Here is a 20,750-nt window from a genome sequence, read left to right on the forward strand (position 1 = left end):
ATTCACAAAAACTAGCCTCCATCCTAAGAAGAACTGGCAAGAAACTCAGCGGGCATGTCTTTTTTTTATATTAGAATTTTCTTTTTAAATATTCATTTTTACAAAAGGTATTATAACGTAACAATTATTGCAATATTGAAATGCCCGCAGCGAGCAACTCATTCCCACACTACCCTACCTACCATCAAAAGCGATCTACCACTAGTAAAGGCCGGTTGAGGATCGCGGTGCACCAGAAAATTCTGCTCGCCAGTAAATAGCACTAGGTTTGTGTTCCTAATTCTTCTTTCCTTTTGCTGGCCTACTGGAAGAGATTTCAACATGAAATAAGTAATCTCTCTGTATCCTTATTGTACTTTGTATCCTTATTGTCGTGTTTCTTCTAATAGCTGTGTGTACAAAATTTATTAAATAAAAAAACACTAAATAAATATCTTGGTCGCTTTTCATGACACCCACGGGACCAATAGGGGTGGTGCAATTCTGGGCCGTCATCACACAGCGATGTTTTATTCCTGTTTAATTTCGTCGCTTTCGGTGTAGAACCAGTTCTACACTGGTGACCTTCTCGGAATAAGTAAATATTGGTTTAGCTGACTCGAAGGATAGATTGAAGTGTGATAAATTTAGTAGTTCACTGAATTATTTTACGACTTAACTGGTTCGTTTGTCTTTCTTTGTTTTAGTCCAACTGAATTTAAATATTTATAGATTGAAATTTTTAATTAGTCAAATTAATTTTTCTTTGTTTGTTTTAGGATTTTTTCCTGTGTTATACCCACACTTCGATAATTATAATTGATTCAAACCAGGATGCTATTGAAATTACAAAGTAGGATATCAAACAAGCCATCAACTATGAATTGTTACTAAAAAAATGTTGGTTATGGACTCATCTGGTATTAATAGGTCACTAAAACCCATAGACTTGACAACGTGAATGCAGCCACTCGACTACTCCTTCTATTAAATCGTTTCTAAATATTCTTACTAAATTTAAAATTCTGATCATGAATTCTTGTAAATTATAAATAATGTATCCATTTAAGTATTAAAATCTAAATAATTACAAACGACGAGCTCAGGTTAGCATACAATAACGCAAAGCTAATTATTATTATGCCAACGTATAATTGGAATATATAAATACCAAGTGATAATTCTTCAATAATAGATTTTTCTTTCAGTAAATACGAAGCTAGGGCGACATGACCGGTTAGATAATATCTGACCTACGACCTTATCGTATTGGGCGAGCTAGGAAAGACCGATAAGAACTCTTGCAGTGCTAGAGGAATCCGGATCCACTTGTCTTATCTTATCTGCGTACACTTTTTACTGTCATTTTTTTTTTGGTCAAGTACCATTGAAATTACAGGTTCTAAAATCTTTTTTACTCCCTTACCGGCACAAACTAACTCTGCTGCCTTAATGTCAAGAGGATTCCGAAGTTATATTTAAGATTGTCTGAGCTGCATGCATTTTACTAATCTACTTCAACGAACGAATACTTCACGACAGGAATAAGTAAAAAACGACCATATTGCCAACCCGCTTAGGACTATAGTATGTATATATTATTTAGTGTATATATTATTTTTATTATATTTATAGATATTTAATAGATTTGAACACAGTATTAACGCTACGGAATTTTCCAATACTACAATAGAAAATTAACAAAATACAAAGACCTTACTTCATAGGAACACAAAATATGAAATTTCGAATGTGGTTTTAACATAATATTATATTGCATTATGTCTTTAAATAAAATACCGTGTGTTGCGCCACAATCTTTGTGACCTATGTTTTTCACAACATTACGCTGACGTAATTGAGCTTATGCAAATTAAATGATCTTACTTGTTGAGTGTTTTTTACAGCTTTCAGTTGTTCAAGTTCAGATTTAATAGACAAATATAATTGCAACAGTGTACGTGACGTCATATCGCATGATCAAAATAAATGACTCTTTCGGCATACATACATAAAATATATGCATCCATGAATGCAAGCCTTCTCGATAGCGATATCTCTATAAAGTTTATTAATTCTAAGATATTAAAATGTTAATACTTGTTTATTTGGCTTTCGGCAAAGATTGTGATGAAAAGAGTAGATCGACTAGCACATACATACTGTAAATGAATATAAGTGCCAATAGTTTGTATTAGTTTATTTTATTAACATGCATGCTTTTATGAGATTCACAGCGCTGTGTGAGTTTATAGGAAGTGATTTTTACAGCCTCTTTATAGGCAGTTTCTCAAGTGGGTAATGATGTTAATGTCTTTCTAGTTGTCTATGCTTATAATATTTGTAAACAAATGTAAACGAGTCACCTCGGCACGGAGCCAGCCCGGACATTAGCGGATGGTTACGACGAACGACTATGTCGCTTGTTCCGAATACTTTATAATATAAAACTAAATTTAAACTTGTGAAATTTAACAGGTTTTTTTTCTCTCCCAGATCGCTTAAGCAACCTTTAACTGGTATAGACATGTAACATTCTAACATTTTTATTGTTGAATATTCTTATTATATTCGTTAACATTTCAAATGTTTTTTTTTATCTGAAGTGTTTTGTTGACGGAAAAAATGTTAAATTGATTTTGATAATTTAGTTTTGAACATTATTTCCTTTTAAATTGAACCGTCCAGCAGTTTTTAATTAACGCTAGAACAAACAAATGTTATTAATTATTGTAATAGTATTAGAATATTTTTTCATAAGAAACTAACAAGTCTTTATGATCTCATGTCTCCGGGTGCGTGGCGGCATTCTGTCGTTGTTGGAACTTCAGGGAAGGCTCTTGGCATCTATCATCAACAGACGACACCCGGGTGGAGTCTTAACAAATTTGCAGATTAAATATATATTTCGCCGTAGGTAAAATCATAAAGTAGTAGTTTATACAGGATATTCTCAGCGATAGTCTTGTTTCACTGGTCCGTTACGAAAGTATTTTTTTGTTTTTTTTTATGATCGAAGGATTACTGGTGGCCCGGAGTCCTTTCCATTTTCACCAGGACAAGGGTTACGAAAGTATAGTATGAAATATAAGTTGTGTACCTATATTAAAATAAATATGTATACATTTATATTTTTTAAGTGTATCTAAACATTAAACTGTTCACAACTATAGAGATAAACTGTCTACGATTTATTTAAAATATCATTATACATTTATTGTATAGGTACTTACTTGTTATTTGCGTCTATTGAGGCTTACATAAGCATATGTTTTACAGCATAAATATAAATGTAGTACTCCTCACAGATGATGTTTCAACACTTTAACACTAATTTTCATTGCGACACTCCAAGGGAAAACATTTACACAGATGAATTCCTTCAAAGTTAGCACACGCTCGACCGCTTTCGCTCGTTTTGTGCAAACACAGCCTCTTACCACTCTTAACGCGGTCACTCAAACTCACTCACTATCTAAGCGTTGCCCTTTTTAATTATGTTTTGAGAAAGTACTGAATCAAAATAACGTGGCACAGAAATAAAGCATGAAAATAATCGAGCGCGTTGCCCAAGCGCACGTGAAGTTGTCAGGTTAGCAATTGGCAACGAACCGCGGTACAGAACAGCCAGTGACTGCGAGACTGGGCGCATCGACGGTGTGCCGGTCCGACTTCGAACGTTGCACGGAGGTGGGCAGACACCGTCGCGCTCGCACTCGCCAACAGAATAGACAACATCGCACGATGTCGCCCTAGAAATCGTCGGCGGCGTCGGCTGCACAACTCACTTTCGCTAACGGCCCATTTTCATACAAGTTTTTCCGGAGCCAACTCGAATATTATTGCATAGTAGGTATGCATATTCACCAATAATCGCAAGATGATGCAAGATGAATCGCATTCGATATTTATATAAGCCTTTAAAGAGCACCAAGCAATAATGAAATTACTGTATGTTCTCTTTCAGAAAAGGAATTGGTTAATGGAGGAAATAATATATAATATATTATATTATTTATTTATTCAACTTAATGCACATAAGTACAATGGCGGACTTAATGCCTGAGGCATTCTCTACCAGTCAACTAAGGGTGGTGTAGAGAATTCTGTGGTAGGTGCATAACTTAATGTGAAACAACCAAACTACATTATACAATATACAAACACATACACGGTATATATATATAATCACACAAACAACGTACACAATTTTATATCATGATAATAATATAAAATTTACACATATATCTATATATAATCTATATCATATACTCACATATTCACATACATATTTATATACACACTTAAACACAACTTAAAAATATAACAAATTTATCAATTATTATATTAATGTTAGTAAAAAATATATTTTATTGTATGGCAACTATTACTTTTTCTACTGTATTTACTTAAGTACGTTAATCGATGATGTAAATGATATTCAGTTGACATTCAAGTTCTAACTTGAAGACAGAGGATTACTTTAAAAAAACTAGTCACAAGTACTTATGTGGTATATTTATTATACAGAAAATATTATTGAAACGCGATTCATGCGAAGACATCGTAACATATTTGAAATAAAATATACTGTGTTTTGTTTGGTTTCTTATTAAATATAAAATGAACTCAGTTTAACGGTGGAGCCTAACCAAGTTCTTATAAATCAAGATTAAAGGTATTAGTCTGGCCCCATCCGTTGAGGGCCTAAGAGGCAACATGTAAGTTGCGTAATGTTTTCTTTTTCTAGGTCGTGACCTCTGCCTGCCAGGGTTAATCTTAACGCGATGTTAGAAACGTCTTGTCTATTTTCTAATGCAATAACATTCGGGTAAGAAATAAATAACTTCTGATCTGTGACATTGTACATTTTCGCTAATGAATCACGAAATAAATCTAGAAAGTAAATTAGTCTTACCGTAAACAAAGATAACAGTAACGAATTTTCCTAAACTCGTGTGAATAGCACGCCGAGCCTTTGCTCGCTCTCCTTTCCTAGAGAAACTGAAAAGGCCTCCGGGCCACCAGTAATTCTTCATTCATAAAAAAAATATGAACAGCACTCGTGCTAGGTAGAGAATCCGTTAGGTAGGGTCCCAATATAGGACCCGTAGCGCTTTGTTTTACTATTTCGCCTGTTTCCGTAATCTAATGTAATTAATGTCATCTCCATATTTACCGATGCGAACACAATAGGATGAAGGTCAAAATCGAAATTGCTTACTTAGGAATAGCTAACATATTTATATCTATTTATATAAATTCAATTAAAAGTTAGAAACATGTCATTGTTATTTATCTCCGCGTTTTTGCTCGAACCTTTGAACCTGCTCGAAACGCGTCACCTTAACTCTAGAGGCAATTTAAAAATCTAATGAACCTCTCAAACGAGCTCCAAACCAAATTTACATATTTTCTTGAAAAAAAAAACCATAGATTTTAAAACTCTTTTCTTTACAGACGCATGAACTATCTCACGGACCTCCTTGTGCTTAGTGGTGACCAAAGCGCGTAGACGTCAAAACATTAATGCAGTCCCCACGCCTACAGGCTTGAGGTCTGTGTCTCAATTTTATAGTCATTACAAAAACTATAATTTTTGCGGATTTGTTTTTTAGTACACGACGTTATTACTATAATGTGAAAGTCACATGCTAAGTACTTATTTCGTTAGAAAAATTGGAACCTGCCTGCAGGATTTAAACACCTGGACAGTGTTTAAATCAATACCTCGCCTTGCTCAATATGAATACACCGGGCGTCTTATCCTTTACTTCAAATCTTATAGTTGTTTATTCGCTCTACTAATTGTAGTTCTTATTCAAATTGGCTTTACTAAATATTTAACTATCTAACTAAATGGGCATGACAATTTTATCGGCTACCTGCAAACTGAGCAATCTAGGCTGCGTCATTTGCAGATAAATATCTCGCCTACACATTTGAATGTTTTGACCTCGTCAGCGCTCACGTCATGGGGTTTCACTGTAACCACTACTAACCACATTATTTGCAAGCACAAAGGACACAGAAACTTATAAGCTTTTTATAAATTTATACTGCTATTTATTGTGTAATAAAAAGAAAGTAATTTTAAGGCTTAATGTCAATTCTGACTATTCTTGACGCAAACCGATGAGGTGACCATGAAGCAGTAATGCGTTTCGATACGTGGAACTCATGCCTCAAGGTGGGTGTTGGCATTCGGATTACTGATGTCTATGGACTCCGCTAATCACTTAACACCAGGTGGGCCGTGAGCTCGTCCATCCGCTTACGCAATAAAATAAATAAAAAAAATGGTGATCAGAACGAATGCGAAACGGTTTATGAGCATACGGTCCAAGGTACTCCATCAATATTGACAAAGTTAACATTTAAATACCACTTTCGTGACTGCTAATATATACTGTGTTAACATTATAAACGGAAAGAGTAATTACAGTATTTAAGACACCTTACTTATCCTCAGGGTAAGCTGTAAACGCTGACATTAATATCTTCGTGTGCCGTTCTAATAAGAAAATATTTTACGGAATTTATTTAGAATTAAAAACAAAAAATTGAAATTTATCTACTCGCATCTATACTACTATAGTAGTGTTTTATTTTGTGCGTATATTGCAATTAAAACAATGTAGAAGTTTCCAGTGTAGGCTAAAGAATTACATATCAGCACAGCATTTACGTACGGAGCGATTCTTATTGATTCTGAGAAAAAATGACGTTAGAGGACCAATTATTTGCTTAGAATCAGTTTATATGATATATTTTTTCACAAAATCAGCACAACGTGCAAAACTGTCACCGTGTGTTAGAATTTCATAATTTGACCCTGTTTTAAAGTGAATAATGACCACTAAAAGTACCTAATTAATTAACTCTAACTAAGGTAACTAAGGAAGGCAGCGGCTTGGCTCTGCCCCTGGCATTGCTGAAGTCCATGGGCAACCTGGGCAACATGGGTAACCACTCACCATCAGGGCCGCGCGCTCGTCTGCCTACAAGGGTAATAAAAAAAACTTAACTAACTTGATTACCAATTAGGGTTAATGTTTTTATTAGGCGGTACTCAGAGTCTTATTGGTCTTATCTCGTATGTGTCCCCTACAACACTTCGGAGTTTTTCACTTAACCTTTATCTTTAAAGTATAATATACTTTAGTGATATAAACTATGTCTGTTCAGTAGTTGCCAGGGGCAGTTGATTCAACAGGGCCACGATAAAGGGCAAGAGCACGGTACATTAACTGTGATGAGGCACGCGACGTATGGCCTTGCCCTTCCTAATGATCGTATTGTCAAGGTGCTAGACGATCTAAAGCAATGAGAATGGATTATATGACCAAACAATGGTTATACTTCGAGATAATCCTAACACTACAGCCGTTGTAACTATACTTGAGACCTTAGAACTTATATCTCCAGGTCGGTGGCGCATTAACGTTGTGGATATCTATGGGCTCCAGTAACCACTTAACACCAGGTGGGCTGTGAGCTCGTCTACATATCTAAGCAATAAAAAATAAATATAAAAAAAAACACAAGCGTCTATTTATGAAATATTTATGACGTTTATTCATACAGTAAATAATATTCATTGTCAGTAATCATCAGTTACGTCGTATTTTGTAAGGCTTTCAAGGCTAGGTAGGGTCTGTAGGTTAAATGGAATGACAATACAAATGAAAAATGTATTAAAAAAACTTTGAAAAGGATTAAAAGAAAATAATAAAGATAGGTATATAATAATGCTTATAATTAACCAGACATTAAACCTTTAAAGAGTTACGAAACATGAAATCACCACGTACAAAATATATGCTGAAAATTGAGAATTTTTCTATTCTCTTTTATATTTAAGCGGTTAACTTATTACAATATCTCATGAATACACCACACGACCTAAATGCTATATCAATAGCCTAGATACAGGAGTTTTACAGCTGTACTTTATAACAAGATGGTTCTTCATCGTGGAAATCTAATAGAAATAATGGTATGGTTCACCTAGTGGACAACTGCCACTGTACTGACAGTATGTGCCCGAAACTCATACTGGCTCTATTTGAATACATAACCTACCTACCTGGTCAGATATTATGTATCTCTGTACCAGTGGCTTCGAGAACGAACTAGAAGATTCTTGTCCACTTCATAATTGTCTAGAAGAGATCGCTTCTAGCCATAAGACCGCCCATTGTACTTGTTGTGTTAAATGTTTTGGATATTATTATTAATATGTGTGCATTCAAGCAGACTCTACTTTACTGTTGGAGATGGTTACTTTGACGGCCAATTTTTTTTCCTCATGAAGGAATATTTACATACGTATAAACCACATATTTTACCTAAAAGCTGTTACTATAAATTTAATATCTGAAAAGATTAACTTGTGGAAGTCAATCGTGAACAGTTGTTGAGTACGGATTTCATTAGAAAAATTGGTACTCGTCTGAGATTCGAACACCAGTGCATCGTTCAACACGAATGCACCGGACGTCTTATCCTTTAGGCCACGACGACAAAATAATACTACATAATAATACCATATTATTGACATTTCGATGTCATGTCTTAAGGTGGGTTCTCAATGTACAACCATTTAACACCAGGTGAACTGTTAGATCCTTCATCTAGTCAATAAATAAATAAACAAAGAAACAAACAAACAAATAAATAAACACACAAATAAACAATAAAAAAATAAAATATTAGTGAAACCTCAACACCTCTGTGCGGTTCTGTTCAATAAAACGCTTTTTAAATTTCATCCAGTCACCTATCAAATGGTGTAATGGTAACCTGATGTTTTTAAATGTTTTTATTACATCTATATTTAAAAAAATGAATTGCTGTTCGTTAGTCTCGCTAAAACTCGAGAACGGCTGGACCGATTTGGGCAATTTTGGTTTTGAATTATTCGTGGAAGTCCAGAGAAGGTTTAAAAGATAGATAAGTATGAAAATCCTTGGAATTAAATAAAAATAACAATTTTGTTTTTCCTTTGATGTGTCGGACGGATTGCTTTTGTTTGTTTTAAGTTTATTTTAAACAAAAGTATAGGTATTTTATTTATCGATTGAGGCACTACGAAGTCTGCCGGGTCAGCTAGTAATAATATATAGTTATGAAATTAAATAAGAAAGAATACACAAACAAAATACTTTACGACTCGCATTTATTAAGGTACAGATGGCCAATTGTTCATACTGCATACCTACAATGTAAGTAAATATACTATACAAAATGATTTCGCTTAAAAAATAACATATACATTTAATATGTACAAAAAATATGGACACTTGAATGCAAAAGTGCTTTGCAATAAAACAAAGGTCAGGTGAATTGAACGTAGAAAAAAATTCAATATTTTATTTAATTTTTAAACAACTTAAGCACTTCAGAAAAAGTGTTCAGGTAATCGAATTTATTCTGTCACGTGTTATTATTATCTTGTTTACTTTAATCCAAGTTGTTATTATTCAGATATTTGAATAAAAATTGTATCCTAATTAAGAAAACATGAATTCCTCGTATTTACATTTTTGTATAAAAGGAGGGAAAATTAACATAAAATCGAATAATAAATCAGAGTCTAAATACATTTGAGATGTAACTAAATATCACAAAAACACATGAGAATAAAATAGACCTAATCCATTTTTATAGATTATATTATTGATCACCATTTTTATAAAAATTAAAAGATACACAAATTTCATGTAAAACTATACTAATAAACGTTCATTTACTAAATTAATTCTAATAATTTTGAAATCATCATTTTAAAAACTTATCATTAACATAATACTAAAAAATTAATAATTCAGTCACAATTACATAAACAATTGTATATTTTAAGTAATTAAATTGTCTTATTAATATAACATGTAATTCCTAATGCTATCATTAAAGCTTCTTTGATTTTAAGGTGTCACTTAAAGTAGGAATGTCCAAGATATTATTACATTTAAATCGCACTCTAAGTAATGGTTTCTTACATAAGTATTCGGTGTGAACTTATATATAAATTGAGTTTTCAAGTGAGGAAAACTATGCTGTTGTTGTATTGAAAACGATATTAGTTATTATCGAAAAATCAACATCTAGGAAATGTAGTATTTTTTTATTGTTTAGATGGGTGGACGATTTCACAGCCCACTTGGTGTTAAGTGGTTACTGGAGCCCATAGACATATACGATGTAAACGCGCCATCCACCTTGAGATATTAGTTCTAAGATCTCAGTATAGTTGGAAAAATGTAATAAGTACTTATAATTGTTTCAAGATCCGAAAGCTATTACAAGTTACATTTTTCAGAAATCCTGTATTGGTATATGATGGAGATCGTAAGCTTCAAGATGCCAGTACCTGCCTTAACTGTCTTTTCTGCGGCGAAAGCTTTCATACGTCCCGGTCTGAAGGATAAGATCTCATTTCAAAATCTCTTTTATTGTTTTTAATAGATGCGTTCAGTTTCGACGGACAGATAAGATAGTTTTGGTAAACAATAAATTATGTACCACAGAGAATTTAACTGAAAATTATAATACATTTAACGCTTAGATTTCCGTTTTTTTGTTTTTTGTTTCTCAAACACTTCAAAACAATTTAAAGTGTCGGATAATAAATTTGACAGCATCATAAAAATGAGAATAAGACTCAGAAAAACACACAGTATTATATTCAATTAATTCAATGATAAAATCTTGAGTATTTCATTGTGAATGTTTCGTGAATAACAAATGTGGTCGTGATAATATAAACTTTGTTTAATTAATATTTCTCAAGTGAACATTTGAATCTATGATTGATCAGCCATCTTGTGCCATATATGATAGGAAGAGAAAGTCAGACTTCAGTTATACAATTGGAGCTTCGACCTCAAGCCTCAAGGGAGCCTCATGTCTCAATGGGGTGGCGGTATTTATGCCACTCTGCTGAGTATGAGAACGAGCAATTACTTAACACCAAGTCAGCCATAAAGTTGTCTGCTTTTAAAAAAGGATACTCTTCCTACTATGGAAAGAATAAAATATATTTTCCTACCGGTAGAAAGTTTGAATGTGTTAGTATCATTCTAACTTTTATATTAAAAACAGTATTCTAATAATATTTAATCTTTCTTTTACGCATAAGTAATAAACGCAAAGTCTCACAAAAATAAGATCATACAAACAACTGTACTACAATGTTGTACGGAAACACATTGCAAATTGGATTCGTGATATTTAACATTGACAAAAAAAAACTTTTAAAGAACACTAAACACAGAAATCTTATCATTTCTGTTACAATATCAGATATATTTTTCTAAATAGCAATAAAAAGAAGTATAGTTTTAAGATCACTAAACAAACGTAGTGTTTATGAATATGTTAGTGCTATCGGTAATTATTTGTTATAATTATTACTTACAAAATATATTGGGTTTGTTTCAATCGTGTGCTATGTATACAAGATTATACTTCTCGGTCTTATAAAAGATGGGGACGGTATCGCGTGAAAAGGAACCACGTTTATTTATAATAATGAATTGTTTCAAAGCTGCACACGAAGTGCTTTTGTGTCTATGATAGATTTTAAATACAATTTCGGTCGTGTTAATAAAATAAACACTTTGTAAAAATTGTTTTTGAGCCAAAGGTATCCTATGCCCTCATAATATAATAACACTCATTCCTCGCACTCTCACTCACACCCAAAACTCATTTTCGCATTTAAAATAAAAGTATGGATACTCAATAGTCCTACACAAGATCAAATTTTCATTTCATTATTGTAATACGAAGAAATAACCATACTACTGTAGGTTTCGAAGAGGTCATTGACCTATTTCTAGCAACAATACAATTAGATTATGTCGTTCCGTTTTTCTTACTAAGATAACATCTTTCACTGTTTTACGCAATGATATTCAACGGTAACATTTTTATTATATTTGTTGACAAAACAATATTCTCATTTCGACATCGTCATCACCCTGTAGGTATACTAGTGTTTTTGTATGTTGAGTACAATCTTATATTCTACTAATAGCTTTGAATTTTCAAAAAAATGATTTTTTTGACCTTTTTATTTCTTAGATGGGCGGACTTGCTCACAGCCCACCTGGCGTTAAGTGGTTACTGGAGCCCATAGACATCTACAACGTAAATGCTGCCACCCACCTTGAGATATAAGGTTATATGTAGTTACAACGGCTGCCCCACCTTTCAAACCGAAACGCATTACTGGTTCACGGCAGAAACAAGCAGGGTGGTGGTACCTACCCGCGCGGACTCACAAGAGTTCCTACCACCAGTAAAAATGAATGATGTAGTTGTGAGTTTATTTTTAACACAACATTTGTAACTAATTTATTTGTTTTTTTAATATGTGGATAGGCAATTTAATTTTACCTAAGCCTCGCGCAGCAAAAAACATAAAAACCTTACGTTAGATTTTAATTTTCTTAAAAAAAAAATCTTCAATGTTTCGACACATCTCACAATGTTATTGAGTAAAAAAGTAAATTACGTATTATTGGAACAATGACGTCATACCATAAATCTTATAACTACCCATACCTTCTGTATCGAAGTAGTTATATATAGAGAGCCAATGTCAAATGAAAAGCCGCCATCAGTAGAACTACAATATGTTGATTCTCTATCTTAAATTAACAAAATTATTAGATGTCCAGAAAATTGACATCTTTAGCCACTGGTAAAATTGCATTATGAAGATTTATTACATAAAAACATCCATTATCATTCAAATCAGAAGCTGTATTGAGGGCGGCTTTCATAATTTTATTTTCAAATATATACTGAATTACAGATATGAGAGACTCGACGTTCCATAGAGAAGAATCTTCATTGTTTTTTTTATTTTATTATACAGCATTTTGGTCATGGAATCGATACTCGTAAATCATTAGTGAGCTTAGTACGAGTTTTTTAACGTTCTCGATAGCGTGAAAGTTAGCATTTGTATGCAGTTGCAACAGCGCCCCTAGCGGCAAACGTGACCAAACGTTCCAACTCTATTCAAATTATAGTTAACTTATACGCTATCGAGAACGTTAAAAAACTCCCGTTATGCACACAGATAGATTGTTTTTAATACAACATGGGGCAACGACGTTGATCAGTCGAAGCTTCATCCCGCGGAGTAGGAAGAGGTATTGTTGTTCAGTGGTAGTGCGATAACTTCCCGGGTCGTCTGGGCGGCGCGGTGTCGTACTCGTAGTAGTTGGACTGCGGGCGCGCTCCCCCCTCCCTACAGGAGCGCTGAGAGTGGTAACCACCCCCGGCGCGACGACTTCAGAACAACAAAAAAAAAAAAATTAAAAATCACATAAAAGTAGCATCTATTGACGTAATATAAAAAATAAGAATTTTCGATGTCACAATCACATTGAAATGACATGACGGCTGTCCCGCGCTTCAAATTAGAAGGAATTTGCCACAGAAACAGGTAGGGCTATGGATAATTTAATAATCGAAGACATGAGTGGATGAAAGGGGATATGATACAATTTGTTCATTTTGAGAAAATGGGCAACAAACTTTTGTTACTTGTACTTTTTCTTCGTACATAGCTCCATCGCATGCAATTTCTAAAAATAGCCTTTAAACCGAGAGATTAAGGTCTAATATTGTTTATAGGCACATAACACCTTCATTCAATGTCAAAACTCAAAAATCTTAAAAATGGTACTTAACCCCTTCATCCACTCACATCTTCAATTTACTGTTCTTACTAGTAATTTCTTACTGAATATATGAATATTTAAAATTTATTTTACATAGGAAATATCTCAAGGTAATATTATTTTCGGTTTCTAAATCTATGTTAATATTTTTTTTGTAACAACCCAAACATTCGTCCCACGTGGTTTACCTGATACACATCTAGTAAAATTTATAGGTCACCTCATAAACAAATGAAAAATAGCCTCGATTATGTAATTGAAAAACACAACAATTTACATTATATATAGGATAAGCGTGATTTCTTTTTATCTATCTAATATTGTCAATGGTTAGAGAAACGCCTACTTTAGATGTAATATAGTCTTTGTCTATCATTTAATGCCAGTTTGGATAGGTACTCTATGCCGTGACTACGAATAAAACGTAATATTTTCAGTCACTAAATTAGCTTTAGCAAAAATTAGCTATGTATCAAACATTTTTGAATTTAATGCTCATAGAATTTTTTATTTTTTCTGACTTTTTTTTATAATTTGAATCTATAATATCAAACTAGTCTTACAAAACACATGCTTCTTACCAGCACGATGTGATCGGAGCAAGAACAAACATTAATATTATTTTAATAAAACGAGCATTAATCTTATTTATTCATAGTAACGTTGATATTACAGTTGTACAAATAAAATAATTAAATTGATACACTTTTCTGACTTATTTGCTGTCATAAAAAAAATATTACTAACAAAAACGAATAGTATCTTTGTTAATATACAGTTATGGCAACACTGATGTGTTTGTAATCCCTAAAATAATTGCGAGTCGAAATATTACAAAATATTAGATATTCACCTTTCCTCTTCAGCCTTGGCTCTCTGTGATTGGACTTGCCTCCTCATCTGACCGATCTGAACTTCACTGAGTTTCTCGCGTCGAGCACTAGAATATTCATCAGTACTAAATTTTGACTAAGTTATTGTATTTTAATATTTAATCGTTTTAGTTTTATACTACTATTGAAACTCACTTGAGGTTTTGTTGTATCTCTTCGTAGTTAACGTAATGACCCGTGGGACCCCAGGCGCTGTCCATAGCCTGTGTTGCCAGAAATTAAGGAAATTATTTCCCGAGCACATTTAATGATGCTTTGAATCGTCGGCATGTGTACTTTTTAAATAGTTTATGACGTCACAATCATAGGATGTATGAAATGACGTATTTTTATTTATTTATTGCATAGATGAGTGCACGAGCTCACAGCCCACCTGGCGCTAAGTGGTTACTGGAGCCCATAGACATCTACAACGTAAATGCATCACCCACCTTTAGATATGAGTTCTAAGGTCTGAGTATCCTTACAACGCTGCCCCATCCTTTAAGCCGAAACGCATTACTGCTTTACGACAGAAATAGGCAGGGTGATGGTACCTACCCGTGCGGACTCACAAGAGGTCCCGCCACCAGTAAAGAATGAATAGTGTTGATCGTTGTTACCTGTTGTTGTTGGGTTACAGTGCGGTGCGGCGGCGCGCGGTACGGGGGTGCAGGGGCGGCGGGGGGCGCGGGGTGGCGACGCTGGTTTCGGTCCCCGCTGCCGCTGCTCTGCCGCGAATGAGACGTCTCCGTCCTAGAGCTGTACACAACAGTCTGAACGTTAGAGGTTTAAAATCAGATAAAAGACAATGCCCATTTTCTATGGGCGTTTGGGCCCCTAAAAAAAGTTGTCCTGTCATGATGGTTTTAACTTAATTTGATAGACAAAGAAATATCGTTTCATATTCAGAAAACGATTTTTATATTCTCACCCAGGTTTAAGAGAAATCTGTTTTTTTTCTGCAGCTAAAATTAAGTTGTTAATGGTTTCTTCGAAATCAATAATCGCTCTCATCATTATTTACAGTATTAAATAAGTTAATTGTGGTTAATGTTGCTAGAAATAAGCCCTTACGTACATTTTATTATTATTATATCCTCATAATAATAATAAAATGAAATGAAAATCCGGAAGCCGGCAACGATATTGTTGTTGTTGTTTTTAAATTCACCAATAAGCAGGCAAAGAGCGTAGCCTATACAGCCTAGTCTGTCGAAGTTATATATTTTTTATGTCAATAAAAAGCCGGTGTATCTCTTTTTATTGCTTTTTGGGAGTTTTGACGTCAACTCGACGAATACCACATTGACTGAGCATGAGCTTACGCAGACCTTTTATACACAATATTACAAATACAAATAATACAAATTACACAATAAACTATTAAAAAAACATTAAAATAAAAATTCAAGTGACGGTTCACTCGGGTTGCTGCCAAAATTCTCTGATCATATATAATAAGAATAGAGTAATGGTAGGCCATTGATATTTTTACTAATGGAATTATTAATATCTAAAAATATTAAATAATTCATGGTTTTAAGTAATAATTATTATTACAATAAATATTGAATTGAACAAAAATCAACTAAGAAGCCTGTGAATTATAAGCATTAGCTATTTTTTTTTAATTTGTTGTTCAAGTCACAAACAACTCTTTCGTTTGACAGCATATAGGTTTGCTATAAGGCTGTATGGGCTAAGCCCTTTGCCTATTGGCGAATTTAAAAACTATGGCATGGATAGTTTTGAGATGTTATCAAATAAGTAATTTATTTTTTTGGAAAACAATGCCACGTTGAAAGAAATGTTGACACATAAACTAAACAACGTGAAAAAATAAGGCATAGTTTTTCAAGTACAAATAGTTTTGACATAAAGTTGGCCCACTTTTGGGCATTGTCCTTTCTGTTGCTTCAGAAAGAGTTGGTTTTATTTACACTATTTGCGCGTAATTTCGTCAATAGTACTAACACAATATAATAAACCTTGAACTATATATGTTAAATAAAAAAAAAATAAAAAAAACGCTGCGCGTGAATGAAGTGAAACTTCTTTTTCGATGTGTATGTAGTATTGTGGTTTACTTCATTTTTCATCCTTAAATCAGATTGCTCTTGTAATAGGGAATGCTGTGCACAAGAGATGCGACATCTTCAACATTTATATTATATACTAGCGGCCCGCTCTGGCTCCGCTCGGGTCAACAAAAATTTCAATGATATTTGATGTTGTTTTATTTTTTAAAATAAAAGAACGCTTAAAGCGGAATAACTATAATAGCCAGACATATGCTGTCGCGACACTTTTTGTAAATAATGATGTGTTCTACAAAGTCGTAGTACATTATTTTATTCTATCATTAATCGTTTTCGTAGGGCACGCGATGTAAAGAATATTTGAGGTAATTTTTTTACATCTTAGGTTACATTATTGGAGTTTTAATAAGGATCCCTAATTTTTTTCAAAAAAGATTATAGCTTATGTCACTTGGGAATAGTGTAGCTTCCAAACAGTGAAGAATTTTTCAAATCGGTTCAGTAGTTTCGGAGCCTATTTAATACAAACAAACAAACAAATCTTTCCTATTTATAATATTAGTATAAAAGTATAGATATTTTAAATTATAGATAGAATAATAAACTTATATTTTTTTTTAAATATAACATTAAAATATTGAACGCTACTCGTTGCGAACGCTCGCACTGGCCTGTAACAGCTGTACTCCGCGCATGCGTTCGAGTGCCACGCATTCACTCTCGCTCTCTCTTTCTCGTATGTTAGTGATAAATGTTTAACGCAACCTTGTTGGAGGTCGTATTAGAAGTTTAACTTCAATATTACGTTTGTTGTTGCGTGTTGTCTTCAGGCCGCTCGTCGAGCCGATTGTGTCGGTCGAGCGCGTCCCTAGAGAGCGACTTCTCGGAGGCGCGGCCGGGCTGCGAGCGCCCGCACTCGCCTTCAGTCTTCTTGTGGGGCTTCCCTATTCTGCGACACGAATAAAATGTGGACATCAGTCATATATGGCGGTAGGACCTCTTGTGAGTCCGCACGGTTAGGTACCACCACCCTGCCTATTTCTGCCGTGAACCAGTAATTCGTTTCAGTTTGAAGGGTGAGGCAGCCGTTGTAACTTATAGGTACTGAGACCTTAGAACTTATATCTCAAGGTGGGTGGCGCATTTACATTGTAGATGTCTATGGGCTCCAGTTACCACTTAACACCAGATGGGCTGTGAGATCGTCCAAACATATAAGAAAAAAAAAATTAAAAAATATGAGAGTATTTTGCTTATCATTTAGACGTCCGATAGATTTTAAATTGTCATAAATAGGTACTCCTTTTGCGATGCAGGCGCTCACTAAGAACGCATTTTATGTAAACCGTATCCAGAATATACTTGTCGCGCATGTACCAATCAGAAAAATGTAAAATGTTTGTGCACTTATTTAACGTTTTATATATGAGTCGTCTATTATCAAAGGTGGCAATCTGTGCATTTGGACAAAAAAATGTTATATTACATATACAAAAAAATAATAATATAATCGTCTCCTTCAAAGAATACGGTTCAAAATCTGCATTAAATAAAGTATTAACTTAACCTGTTATTTATCTAAGATGCCGTTCAGAAGAGTTTTGTGACTGCCAATGGAATACAAAGTCAATAATTCGTTTTTCTGATTTACCAATAACTGTCCAAAAGTCACATTGCCGGCTTTGATAATAGTCGATTCATATGTAATAAGTTTACCATGGCAACTTTTGCTTAGCGTGAGAGATGAATATAATATTATATTGACGGGTTGATAACTCCAAAAAAAAAGAGGGAGAGAAAGAGGGGCAGAGACTAATATTTTAACGTACGAACATTTTAATAGCTCACATATTAAAAATCTTTAGTCCATGAAAATGAAAAGATATACAATGGAAACGATACAATAATATATTTAGTTTAAATTTTAAACGCATGTTGCCCATTGTATTATTACCTTATTTGAACCCTTTTTTGAATTAGAGAAAACGGTCTGCGTATTGGAATAAATAATTCAGTTACTCAAATTGTAAACGGTTTAAAAGCTCAAGTGTACATACATCAAAAAGTTACAGCGATCCTCAGTTGTAATTTAAATAGGTGAAGTATATTTTTTTCTATATTTTGCAAAGCTTTAATAATATTAGTCTCTGCTGCACATTACACGAAAATCCATGTTAATTTCTTAGTTTCTCTGAAGTTCAAGTAGTGAATTAGATTTTCACGATTACTTTAGTATAAAACAAACCTGAACATTGTCGATAAGGACTTGAGTAGCGACGGTTTCTTGTGCGACAGTGAAGATTGTTGAGGCGATCCTCTGATGATATCCGGGCCGGCGTTGTCGTCAGTCAACCAGTGCTTTAACGCTGTAATCAAATTCACTATAAGCACGAAAGGTCATTCACAATACTGTTATGATTAATCAAAGTCGGACGTGTTGGATGGACCTATGTATAAAGTAAACGAAATTAAGGTCCGTTAACGATGGCCGGGACACTTGGTCAGAGGAAAAGAAAAATGGAACAAAATAACTACACATTGGTACCCAAGGGAAGGCAAGAGGAAAAGAGGCAGGCAACAAAAAAGATTGGACGATGATATCAGGCAGGTTGCGGGCATAACATGGAGTAGAGTAGCCAGAGAGAGATTAGAATGGAGTAGGCTTTTTAGAGGAGGCCTTTGCCAACTGGCAAACGGACTTACAGAAAGTAAAGAAGCACCAAATACGTGCAGTAGTATAAGAAACTTAATTGTATATCTGTTGTCCGAATAAAAGGCTTTGTTATTATTATGTATACAGTAAACGAAATTAAGGTCCGTTTTTAATCGTAAATACCAGAAAACTTCAAACGCAGACTTTCAATTTGTCTGTCTGTTTTCGTACATAACAGGTTTCATAATTAAAAATTTCTGCTGTTCAAAAAACCGCGTCGGAGCCCCTTTTAAGAGAACTCAACTTTTTCCCTACCTATTCGATGGTAGCCTAAAAGGCTATTCCCCCTACGCCCGGACGGGTAGGTGAGCTCACGGGCTCAACTTGAGAGAATTAGCTAACACTAGCTCTAACAAGAGCAGTGCTTCGCGGAATCTACCACCGAATCGGAATCGCGACCGAGAAACTCATTGGGCTGTCTGTGTCTATGGGTTAGTTCGCTTGTCGAACTCTTCGTCGTAATCGACGAGCTGAACTCAACTGAGTAGTCGAGGTGATGTCCGTGGGCAGCGTGGGCCCGTCTCTCCTCACACCCTTCCCCGCCAAGCTGTTTTAGTATAGTAAAAAATTAATACTTACGTGGGTGCGCTCGCGCATAAATAGGTTCATTTCTGGGATTCCTTTGGTTTTCTTGTATAGCTATCTGGAGTGATTCCAAGCTGGAAGACTTCCTCATACCGAGTGCGGGACCAACTTGCATTGCTGTTTTAAATAATCATCTTGTTATCAAACTACACGTATTATGGTAAAGATAATTTAGAAATATAACATTTATTATAAGTTCATTTATTCTCATCTCATTTAATGTATTTCCCTTTCATATTAATTTCATTTATTTTTATTTAACACCGGACAGAGACGTAAGCTGGCTTACCAATGTCTGCAATAAAATCCTGCGTCCCATTTGACCGTGATTTTAGGCCGTTGCTCATGTACATCAGCAATGTCAGAATTATAACAAAGTCGTGTTTCACAGAAGCTACCATCGGATAGGGAACGCGACCCACTGAGAAGATCCGGCGAGAAACTCAGTGGGCAAATTGAATAGTAGTTATAGTTTGAACTCACAATGGATGGCCTTGATTTCTTTGATCTTCTTGTAGGTGCCGGTCTGCTTGGCGTCCATGGCGGCGTGTCGCTTCTCGGACATGGAGCGGCGCCCCACGGCGTCCCGACTGAAGCCCGCCGCGGCTCCGCACTCGCTGCCGGACTCGCCGCCGCCGCTGCCCCTGCACGCACAACACATATAGATAAATTAAAGCACTATCTAATCACAAACTTAACTAAACATAGGCTATTTATTTCCTAATATACATACTCATAATCCATATATTAATACGTGAAGCAAAAACTTTGTACCCGTTTTTACGAAAATTGCGCGGACGGAAGAGTATGAAATTTCCCACATTTATAGAGAATATAGGGAAGGAGTGCAGAACGC

The 20,750-nt window shown here is 34.6% G+C and overlaps 2 protein-coding genes and 1 long non-coding RNA gene across 14 annotated transcripts in view; 1 reads left to right on the forward strand and 2 right to left on the reverse strand.

Annotated features, from left to right (window-relative positions):
* LOC101742408 (diacylglycerol lipase-beta) overlaps positions 1-3,717 on the reverse strand; it is a 76,395-nt gene extending 72,678 nt beyond the window's left edge. For both annotated transcript variants that reach the window (XM_038013213.2, XM_038013212.2), the window contains exon 1: positions 3,213-3,717. The gene's annotated coding sequence lies outside the window, so the exon portion shown is untranslated. The remainder of the gene's footprint in view (positions 1-3,212) is intronic.
* Positions 3,718-4,413: 696 nt separating this feature from the next.
* Positions 4,414-20,660, forward strand: LOC105842231 (uncharacterized). Its single transcript, XR_001139957.4, has 3 exons — positions 4,414-4,700; positions 5,440-5,536; positions 20,413-20,660. It is a non-coding gene; the product is annotated as an uncharacterized LOC105842231 (long non-coding RNA).
* Positions 9,144-20,750, reverse strand: part of LOC101741262 (partitioning defective 3 homolog) — a 55,275-nt gene continuing 43,668 nt past the window's right edge. For 8 of the 11 annotated variants that reach the window (XM_038013428.2, XM_062670526.1, XM_038013426.2 and 5 more), the window contains 8 exons: positions 20,378-20,538; positions 19,889-20,011; positions 18,842-18,962; positions 17,402-17,545; positions 15,178-15,316; positions 14,711-14,778; positions 14,536-14,640; positions 9,144-13,288 (listed from right to left, as the gene is read on the reverse strand). In XM_038013428.2, coding sequence (XP_037869356.1) covers positions 13,159-13,288; positions 14,536-14,640; positions 14,711-14,778; positions 15,178-15,316; positions 17,402-17,545; positions 18,842-18,962; positions 19,889-20,011; positions 20,378-20,538 — 991 coding nt within the window. In that variant the 3' untranslated portion in view covers positions 9,144-13,158. The remainder of the gene's footprint in view (positions 13,289-14,535; positions 14,641-14,710; positions 14,779-15,177; positions 15,317-17,401; positions 17,546-18,841; positions 18,963-19,888; positions 20,012-20,377; positions 20,539-20,750) is intronic. The other 3 variants (XM_062670528.1, XM_012694041.4, XM_062670529.1) reach the window with 1 other exon arrangement.

The sequence above is a fragment of the Bombyx mori genome, chromosome 10 (genome assembly GCF_030269925.1).
Source record: "Bombyx mori chromosome 10, ASM3026992v2".
Taxonomy (NCBI): domain Eukaryota; kingdom Metazoa; phylum Arthropoda; class Insecta; order Lepidoptera; family Bombycidae; genus Bombyx; species Bombyx mori.